At 47.6% G+C, this 10,700-nt stretch overlaps 2 protein-coding genes across 2 annotated transcripts; both read left to right on the forward strand.

The window, feature by feature from the left end:
* The first annotated feature begins 893 nt into the window (after nt 1-893).
* On the forward strand, nt 894-1,681 carry LOC125377851 (cuticle collagen 34-like). Its single transcript, XM_048391905.1, has one exon. It carries the CDS (start codon nt 894-896, stop codon nt 1,305-1,307), a length of 414 nt encoding a protein of 137 aa, XP_048247862.1. The 3' UTR covers nt 1,308-1,681.
* A 1,870-nt stretch (nt 1,682-3,551) lies between these two features.
* Nucleotides 3,552-5,595, forward strand: LOC125377852 (collagen alpha-1(IV) chain-like). Its single transcript, XM_048391906.1, has 2 exons — nt 3,552-3,558; nt 4,388-5,595. Exons 1-2 carry the CDS (start codon nt 3,552-3,554, stop codon nt 5,593-5,595), a joined length of 1,215 nt encoding a protein of 404 aa, XP_048247863.1.
* The last annotated feature ends 5,105 nt before the right edge of the window (nt 5,596-10,700 follow it).

The following is a 10,700-nucleotide window of genomic DNA, read 5'->3' on the forward strand; positions in this document are numbered from 1 at the left end:
GTAGGGTGTGTGGGGGGAGTTCTATTTTAATAATCAAGCCCTTATTTTACCCAAAATATGTTATGTGCCCATCTGTTGACGTATCGAGAAGTCAGTGTATTGGAAAGAGTACTTGAACTCCTAAACATTAAACAAAATGATGGTCGTTTATCGTTTCGTTCTCTCGCAATTTGCAAAATATCATTCTCATTCTGTATCAGCAATCATCCTCTTTTCCGGATCGCGTGCCGTGGCGCAGCAGGTTCAACCGCCATCTCAGAGAGACCAGGTTCCCCCGCCATCTCAAGGAGCATAGATTCCCCCGCCGCTCCAGGGACTGCAGGTTCCCCTGCGACCTCAGGGAGCCCAGGTTCCCCCGCGAAACTAGGGAGCCCATGTTCCCCGCCACCCAAGGGACCACCGATTCCAACGCCATCCCAGGGAGTCCAGATTCCCCCGCCACCCAAGGGAGCCAAGGTTCCCCCGCCATCTCAAGGAGCACAGATTCCCCCCGCCGCTCCAGGGACTGCAGGTTCCCCTGCGACCTCAGGGAGCCCAGGTTCCCCCGCCAAACTAGGGAGCCCATGTTCCCCGCCACCCAAGGGACCACCGATTCCAACGCCATCCCAGGGAGTCCAGATTCCCCCGCCACCCAAGGGAGCCAAGGTTCCCCCGCCATCTCAAGGAGCACAGATTCCCCCCGCCGCTCCAGGGACTGCAGGTTCCCCTCCGACCTCAACTAGGGAGTCCAGATTCCCCCGCCACCCAAGGGAGCCCATGTTGCCCCGCCTCCCGAGGGTGCCAAGGTTACCCAGCCTCCCCAGGGAGCCCAGGTTTTCCTCCCACCTCAGGGAACACAGGTTCCCCCACCATCCCAGGGAGTCCAGATTCTCCCGCCGACCCAGGAAGCCCAGATGACCCCGGCTCTCCAGGGAGCCCATGTTGCCCTGCCGCCTCAGGGAGCCCAAGTTCCACCACCGACCCTGTTAGCCGAAGTTTCCCCGCCGACCCAGGGAGCCCAGGTTCCCCAGGGAGCCAGGGAGCCCCTGTTGCCCCGCCGCTCCAGGGGCCCTGGTTACCCCACCTCCCCATGGAACCAATGTTCCCCAGGGAGAAGAGATTCTCCCGCTTCCCCATGGAGCCCAGGTTCCCCCGCCGTCCCATGGAGTCAAGGTTCCCCCGCCATCTCAAGGACCACAGATTCCTCCGCCGCTCCAGGCAGCCCAGGTTCCCCCGCCACCTCAGGGAAACCACGTTCACCTGCTACCCCAGGGAGCCAAGGTTCCCCCGCCATCCAAGGACCACAGATTCCCCCACCACCCCAGTAAGCCCAGGGTCCCCCACCAACCCAGGGACCACAGATTTACCCGCCGCTCCAGGGACCACAGATTCCAACGTCATCCCAATGGAGCCGAGGCCACCCGTAAAACCCTTAAAAACATATTATGTATATAATGTTGTTACAGCAGGTTACAAAAAGAATGTTCGTATTTAAAGCAATTAGATTAATCTTTGAAGAGATAAAAATCAGGTAAACATATATTAATGTTCAGGTCTCCATATTTCCTATAATCCCCGTCAGCATGTATTTACAACGTGTGGGCGATTGATAAAATGTTACTTTTGGAACCAACTTGACCCGTGAAGATCCGGGTAGAGAATAGGTCTTCAGCAACCAATGTTTGCGGTAAAAGACGACTTTCCTTGTCGCCGTCATGTAGCTGGAATATTGCTGAGTGCGGCGTTAAACAAAACACAAACAAACAAATAATTACGGTTAGGTAGTATTAAACTGAAAATGCCACTGAAAATATTGATATGTTATCTATCACCTGTATTTTCCATGTTTTTTACTTGTATTTTGCAAATTGTATTCATCAGCTATCAATAGGGATCGCGAAACAAGCCTTTATTAAAGTCTAGTAAACCATACAAGCTCTGTAAATATACTATTGCAAATTAGTAAATACTGAGAAGAGGATTCTTTGAAAAGCGGATAGTAATCTTTAATAACTGATAAGTAAACTGCACTAGTCTACGATAGACCACATGTACTAGTCTAGTTAGCAAATATTTACTTACTGATCGGTAAAATCTCGTAACAACCTTGAGTCTGATTGGGCAGTGAATTTCGCTAAGTAACTTGGTAACTGTTTCTGTCAGTGAGTAGTTATTTGGAGAACGTTCATTGACACTCACTACACAGCAGGGGCGGTTTAATGATGTGACGGTGGCCAAGCAGCAATTATTCCAGATTATTCATTTTATATCAACATTCTATCGCGAACAATTCGCCGAAGTGAAGAGATAATTCGTCTGGAATCAAAAGATTCAGGCGACTTCATGGGCGGTGGGGTAGCCTAGTAGGCCTTCACTCGTCATATCGAAGACCCGGGTTCGATTCCCCACATAGATACAATGTGTGAAGCCCATTCTGGTGTCCCCAGTCGTGATTTTGCTAAATATTGTTAAAAGCAGCGTAAATAGAGGTTATCACGCGAGTGTGTTTGGGGATGGTAAATATCCTGCATTAGGAATACATAGTGTTTATTCCTAATACAAGATATTTACCATCCCCAAACACACAAGCGTGATAACCTCTTTATCATATAATGTCATTCTTTAATTCTGCGCTTCAAAATCGCTTTCCCTCTCACAAACATTACCGAAACATTGCGAGTTTCCCTGGAATGCGCGCATTAATATGTATTACGTCACAGGGTAAGTGATGTGTCAGTCGGACAGTGACAGTAGCCAATATAGTTCCAACTGAAATCTGTTTCTTATACAGTGGCGAAGCAACATATACGCAAAACAACAATTGTTTTTAATTGCCTTTCGCGGCAATCCATCGGTCTGTCCGCTAGAGTAACTGCCCTTTGTCAAAGGGAAGCTACTCTAACCCTAGTCTATGAGACGTCACGGCCATGGTCAGACGTTGTTGGCAGTCGGTCTGTCCTGTCATAACGTTAAGAAGTGTAGTCAGATGTACACAGAGCGAAAAAACGAAACAAGGTAACAATTCAAACATATTTCGGCCAAATCCAACCATTTCAATTTGTGGAGAAGGTTTCAAGCCGCAGAGGTCTACCAGTCATGGCTACTGATCTCGCTTGGCTAGGCCTCGTGCCCTCGCAAAATTGTTTCGAAATTTATATCTCCGAAGTTGCCAAAACTTATAAAATGCCTTAGCTGCGTCACAGTAAGACACTGATTTTCAGTATATTAGACTGTCCTTTTGATAATGAAAGCAATTATCTCTGTAGTTTATCCAGATTCACGATGGTTAAATCTGACTCGATCGTCGAATGACGAGGGCGACGCCATGTTTGTTTATAAACAGGTAAAGTAGTCCCTACTTGACCTTTGATATTTGCATCTCTATCCGCATATGACCCCAACGGATATCGTTTTTATCCGTTGGCTTTATCCTGCCGAGAAACCTACCCATTATATGATAAAACCATATTCACTCACGCTCTGATTTAAACCATGTTTTGATTGAAACATAATTCCTCTATAATTTTGTATAAAGACATGTAGTTGCGTCAGTTTCAAAATGCACGTTCAGAATGACCCGTAAAAGCAGAATCAACTGCAAGAACAATGGCGTGATGTCATCATAATAGATTAAGGAAAGGGTTTGTCGTTTTTATTTACACTTGAGTCATCAAACACCGATAACCAATCACAGTTCTCGTCGGTATGTGTTTAAGTGAATGTTTATGGTCATGTATGCTGCAGTGGCATCACAGTTTTCCAAGGATCTCTGTGCCTTAATTAGGTCTGTTTTGGGTGCGGTCGGTTTTGACGCGGCTTTGAACAATATTTCAAATACAATGTATACCCATTTGATTTTCAATGAGGTGTGTGTGTGTTGGGGGGTTGGGGGTGGGGGTTGGGGGTTGGGGGGTGGTGGTTGGTGGCCGGGGAGAGTTCTAATATAATAATCAAGCCCTTATTTTGCCGAAAATATGTATTGTGCCCTTTTCTTGAATAATCGAGAAAGAAATCAAAATCCACCCACCCCTCTTTGAAAATCAAATGGTTGCTCTCTAATAACTCAATATAAATCAGGATACTTCCAAAGTAGTCACGAATGTCGTTTCTCGCAAATTATCATTCTCATTCTGTATTAGCAATTAATTCTCTTTTTTGGATCGCCTGTGTACAGTATTATTATGACCCTCGCCACCTTAGAGAGCCCAGCTTACCCCGCAACCTCAGGGAGCCCAGGTTCCCCCGCCACCTCAGGGAAGCCAAGGTTCCCCCGCCGCCCCAGCTTCCCCCGCTAACTCAGGGAGCCCAGGTTCACCCGCCACCCCAGGCACCCCAGTTTAACCCGCCTCCCTTGGTTCACCCGCCACCCAAGGTACCCCAGGCACCCCAGGTTCACCCGCCTGCTCAGGCACCCCAGGATCACCCGCCTCCCCAGGTTCACCCGCCACCCCAGGCACCCGAGGTTCACCCGCCACCTCAGGGAGCCCAGGTTCCCCCGTCTGCCCAGGTTCACCAGACACCCCAGACACCCCAGGTTCACCCACCACCCCAGGCACCCCAGGTTCACCCGCCTCCCCAGGTTCACCCGCCACCCCAGGCACCCCAGGTTCACCCGCCACCCCAGGAACCCCAGGTTCACCCGCCTCCCCAGGCGCCCCAGGCACCCTAGGTTCACCCGCCACCCCAGGCACCCTAGGCACCCCAGGTTCACCCGCCACCCCAGGTACCCCAGGTTCAGCCGCCTCCCCAGGCGCCCCAGGCACCCCAGGTTCACCCGCCACCCCAGGCACCCCAGGTTCACCCGCCACTTCAGGGAGCCCAGGTTCACCCGCCACCCCAGGTTCCTCCGCCACCCCAGGGAGCCCAGGTTCACCCGCCACCCCAGGTTCCTCCGCCACCCCAGGGAGCCCAGGTTCCCCCGCCTCCCCAGGTTCACCCGCCACCTCAGGGAACCCAGCTTTTCCCACATCCCAGGGAGCCCAGGATCCCACGCCACCTCAGGGACCCTTGGGTTCACCCGCCACCTTAGGGAGCCCATCTTTCCCCAAACCTCTTAGGGAGCCCAGCTTTCTCAGCCACCACAGGCACCCTTGGTTCACCCGCCACTTCAGGGAACCTAGGTTTTCCCACATCCCGGGGAGCCCAGGATCCCACGCCACCTCAGGGACCCTTGGGTTCCCCCGCCACCTCAGGGAGCAAAGCTTTCTCAGCCACCTCAGGGAGCCTAGGTTCCCCCGCCACCTCAGGGAGACCAGCTTCCTCAGCCGCCCAGGCACCCCAGGCTTCCCCGCCACCTCAGGGAGCCTATACTTCCCCCGCCACCTCAGGGGGCCCAGCTTTCTCAGCCACCTCAGGGAGACCAGATTTCTCCGCCACCCCAGATTTCCACGCCACTACAGGGAGCCCAGCTTTTTCTGCCACCCCAGCTTTCCCTGCCACCTCAGGGAGCCAAGCTTTGTCCGCCATCTCAGGGACACAAGGTTCACCCGCCACTTCAGGGTCCCTTGCTTTTGCCTCGCCACCCCAGGGAGCCCAGGTCCTGCAAGCTCCCCAGGCAAAACAGGTTCCCCCGCCACCTCAAGGATCCCAGCTTTTCCCGCCACCCCGGTTCCCTAACTATGGGTAATCATTCAGCAGAAGGAAATTCGGTAGACCAATACTACAACATGCATTACACATTACATTTCAATAATCATATGACATAGATACAAACTAAGACTAAAAGTAATTCGGTTCTGGTGGCAGCGGTGTTAAGGCTGCTAGGCACGAGCGCCCCCTGAAGTGTTCAACATACGTCCTACACTCTGTGTAACAGTATTATTATCAAAATAATGATCGCTCTATCTAAAAACTTGTGGCCATCTGTGTAACTGGTTGTGAGAATATTTCCATTTTCCTACGATGTCCCTGTGCTAAAGTATCGTGTAGGAGTCTCTTTTAAGACAGATGTGATCACGGAATCAAACACATTACATTGTAACTATACTTCATTGTCTTCAGGTTGAAATGTACGTCGTTTTCCAGGTATATGACATCAATATTCTTTCCACTTATGTACAGGCTGTTGTTGTAGTAGACAAGGCTTCTTATCCTATCACTGAATTCCAACATTTCCGTTGTAGTATTAGTTGATAAAGATCGCTTTATCACCTTCTTGTTGTCGCTGAAATATAGGACATCGTGAATAGTGTCAATAGTAGCAGCATAAACGTAACGTCTCATGTCTATCTGATGCAGCCTATTCCCATTATAATCAACAGACCACAATCCATCATCATCTTTACAGAAATAGATCATCTTCTTCCTGGAGTCTACAGCAATGCCACGGGGATTGTCTGTTCCGTGATTACGCAAGTCCACAATGCCCTGAAAGTTTCTCCCAAATGTTGACATACGACTGATTGTCTTCGTCGGATGGTATGTGGTAAGGAAGATGAGTCGTCTGTCAACATCGACTGTCATTCCGTACGACGTGATTCCCTCTCGTAGTGTTGTGACACCCGACACGTCCAGCCTTGAAGAGAAGATGCCATTTGGTGAATATCTACTGAATATCAGTCTCCTGGACACAGGCTCGTATGTTACAGCAACAACGTGTGATGTATGCAGATAAGGATACGTCTTCATGTCGTTTTTATCTATGGTAATCTGATGGGGATGCTGTAAGGAGCCAGATATATATTGTACAACCAATATTCTCGTCTTGTCTTGAAACTGTCGTGTTGTAGGTGTTGTGGCCACTGACGTGAAGGGACGTCCAGATGGAGTCGTGGGTGTGTAATGTTGGGTGGGTTGTGTACTGTCAGCATTGGTCTGAAGGTCACGTGTCTTGTTATCGTAATTCAGATGAAAGTCTCCCAATGTCTGCATATCTTCTGCATGACTAGCGTTAATCACAATCAAGTCATTTCTTAAACGTACATTCTGTTTTACAAGGGTCTCAACTGTTCGTTGGGTTTCATTAATCTGTGCGTGCACGTCAGCACTCTGTCGTATGGCGAGTAACACGTCATTTTTTACTAAACTCACATCCTTTTCAACATGGGTCACGTGATGGCGTGTCAGGTTCAACTCTGTCTTTAGTTCACTCACCTGCTGTTCACATGCATCTTTGTCTTTCACAGTGTCCAGTGGTTGTCTTGTTTTAGTCTGTCCGACCTCCCTCAACTGTCTAGTGAGACTCAGTGTCTGTCGCTTCATCTGCTGATATCCACGCTTGAGGTGTCTAATCTGGGACATCACGTGACTGTTTACCGTGGCATCAAACGACTCTATTTGACTACGTATATAGGAAGGTACAATCTTCTCTGTCAAATCCGATCTCAGCAGTAACTCCAAAATGTCCATCTTGTTTATGACTCTCGTCTCCATTCCTGGAACATCAGATTTCAAGTGGTTCAGTTCCACTTTCAGGTGGTTAATTTCTTTCTCAAGCAAACTCATCTGATTGACAACTGCTGCAATATTTTCGTGTCCATGAACCACAGGTGAGGCTGCTACAAGCAGCACCAACACACACAAACTCGCCGTGTCAGCTGGTAATTGTATAACTGTGTCACAGTCGTGTAGTCCGGAGCTAAGAGTCACGTGACTATCGCATTACATCTAACCTGGCAGCGGGCGAAACGGAAACACTTGAATCTAACATGGCAACAGTCTCAGAGCTGTGTTCACTTCAGGTTCCCATCACGTGACTACACGGGTAATATCCATGACGTCAGCTCACTGCCATTTGATCAATCGGTGGTGGGTGTACAGGATCGATCGATCCAATAATACATTCATCTCAATGTGTGACCTGACAAATTTAAAGTTGATTATTTCATAACTTTAAAGATACCATGTGTTCTACAAATGCATGTATGTACGGATTATTAGTTAAATGATACATAATATTACATAACTTCATTTGTTTAAAGTAATTAGTCATTTCACATTATATCAGGAAATATAGGACTTCGAACACATGAGTGTGTGAGTTGTTTAATCTACAATGTCACCACAGCACGGGTCAGCGAAACGGGTTCAGTGTCAATTCCGAAATAAGTGAGTACGCTAAGTTTTCATCTTCGCATAATTTCAGAGACATGTGTATTGACAAAACCAGCCACTTACTGACAGGTTGCATCGAAAACAATTCTTTGAGCGAAACTTTAGAATTAAACTATATTTTGTTTTAAAAACAAACTGTTATGACACGCTCCTTTTCAATGGTGCTACACCCTTCATTGGCAGCTCACTAACACCGCTACCAATCAATCAATCAATCAATCACATTATTTCTGAGGGACTGGTGGCCAAGTCGTGTAAGGCGCCGCGATTCGCCATGCAGAGTTGCGTCCCTTGGGCACACCAGAAACCTATGATTGTGGGTTCGAATCCCGGTTTGCCCCGATTATGTTTCTAAGCTTGTCAGCACCATACCCATACCCGTGCTCGTGGGTTTTACCGAAGTGGTAAACGTCTGAGACCTGGATCACTTCGGGCTTTCCTCCTACATTAAGCTGACACGCCGCGATATACCCGGAATACTGTTAAAAGCGGTGTTATACACTCATACCCAAAGGTAGTTTTTGCAAAGTATTTGATGATTTTTGCAAGGTTCTTGATTTCTTTAACATTTCTGGTACAAACCATTTGATCATGCTTGGAAATATATCTTTGAGATAAATTAGGATTTTGATTCAAGGAAAGCTTCATATTTATAACATATACGTAAAAAGTCAGAGACTGGTAGTGGTATATACTGCATAAAACTATATACCTTTCCTCACATGAAAGTTTAAAATCATCTACTGACGTATTAATGAATAAATCATTGATGCGCGATGGCGAGATAGCGTATGATAAACGGTTTGGGCAACGTTGAAACGTGTTTCAATTGCCATTATAAATCCGCATTTCTGTTATTAGTTAAACGATAGTATTTGTAAAACAAACAACATATTCAAGGTCAGAGGAATGCATGGGTGAGTGAGTGAGTTTGGTTTAACTCCGCTTTTAACAGTATTGCAGTCATATCGAGGCGTGTCAGCTTAATGTGGGAGAAAAGCCCAAAGTGATGCAGATCTCAGACGTTTACCACCGGTGAAACCCACGAGCACGGATATAGTGCTGACAAACCTAGAAACATAATCGGGGCGAACCGGGATTTTATTGTATGTATGTGCGTGTGTATACATATATATGTGAGTCAAGGCCGTGTTCGCAAGCCGGGAGGAGTGAAACAGATGACGCTGGGAGGAGGAACGACCGGGGAAGTTGACCGCAATGTGTGTTTTCATGTCACTGTGCCCTAGTTCCAACATTTAATAAGGGAGGTAATCAATACATCCTCCAAATCTACTGGGTAAGTCTAGTGTTTCACCCGCTGGCTTGTCACACACAACTTGTGTTACGTTATCCCATGCGTTGAACCCATTCTTGTCCCCCGCCCTGATATTGGTGGAATAATGTTATACATGCACAACACCCCAGTCACTTGTCCACATTTTGCCCAGTGAATATCCGGGTCAGAATTGGTCTCCAACGAACGGTACTCAGCAATATTCCAGCTGTGTGACTGCTGTAAATAATAAAGTCTGGACCAGACAATCCCGTGATTGACATCATGAGCATCGATCTACGCAATTGGGATACGATGGCAATCTTTCCGAGGCAAGGGAGTTAAATAAAATAAAACATGCAACTGTTATCAAATTTCATAAATAACAATGAGTAAACTTTCTATTGAAATTTATATTTTGTTTTCATTTAAATCCGTCTAAAAAATAATCTCATTATAACTAGACCCGTAAAGATCCGGGGTAGAATACGTCTTCAGCAACCTATGCTTGCCGTTAAAAGCTACTATGCTTAACGTAAGAGGCTACTAACAGGTTGATGCATGTCACCGTATCCCAATTGTGTGGATTGATGCTCATGATATCAATCACCGGATTGTCTGGTCCAGACTCGATTATTGTGAGACCGCCGTCATATAGATGGAATGCTGATGAGTGCGGCGTTAAACAACAAACAACAAACATACAAACAAACAAACAAACATATTAACTGACAATATATTAACAATATCCATGTTGCGAATAAAAAAATACGAGCGAAATGCTTTAAAAACTAGGTGACCTGTGCAATCCTGAAACGCAATACCATTACAATGGATGTCACGACTTGCTCATATGTAGCAGCGTCGCTCGTTTCCTGTTCTGGTGTTAGCGGAAGTGACAGCTTCCTCAACTGTCACTCCAAACACTTTACATGATTACATCAACACTCAGCCACGTGTATAGGTCAGGGATATGTCGCAGGTTCGTCCGACACTGAGCCTTGCTGATGTCCTGGGTAATGTCGCCAATGCAGGTTCGTCCGACACTGAGCCTTGCTGACGTCCTGGGTAATGTCGCCAATGCAGGTTCGTCCGACACTGAGCCTTGCTGACGTCCTGGGTAATGTCGCCAATGCAGGTTCGTCCGACAATGAATCTTGCTGACGTCATGGGTTGTGTCGCCAATGCAGGTTCGCCCGACACTGAGCCTTGCTGACGTCCTGGGTAATGTCGCCAATGCAGGTTCGTCCGACACTGAGCCTTGCTGACGTCCTGTGTTGTGTCACCGAGGCAGGGTCATCCGACACTGAGCCTTACTGACGTCCTTGGTTGTGTCCCCGATGCAGGTTTGTCCGACACTTAGCCTTGCTGACGTCCTGTGTTGTGTCACCGAGGC

This window comes from Haliotis rufescens, unplaced genomic scaffold (assembly GCF_023055435.1).
Source record: "Haliotis rufescens isolate VD_foot unplaced genomic scaffold, xgHalRufe1.0.p SCAF_101, whole genome shotgun sequence".
In the NCBI taxonomy this organism is placed as follows: Eukaryota; Metazoa; Mollusca; class Gastropoda; order Lepetellida; family Haliotidae; genus Haliotis; species Haliotis rufescens.

Bases quoted from the DNA above. Each gene is read 5' to 3' on its own strand.
- LOC125377851 (XM_048391905.1), top strand. From the start codon at position 894: ATGACCCCGGCTCTCCAGGGAGCCCATGTTGCCCTGCCGCCTCAGGGA.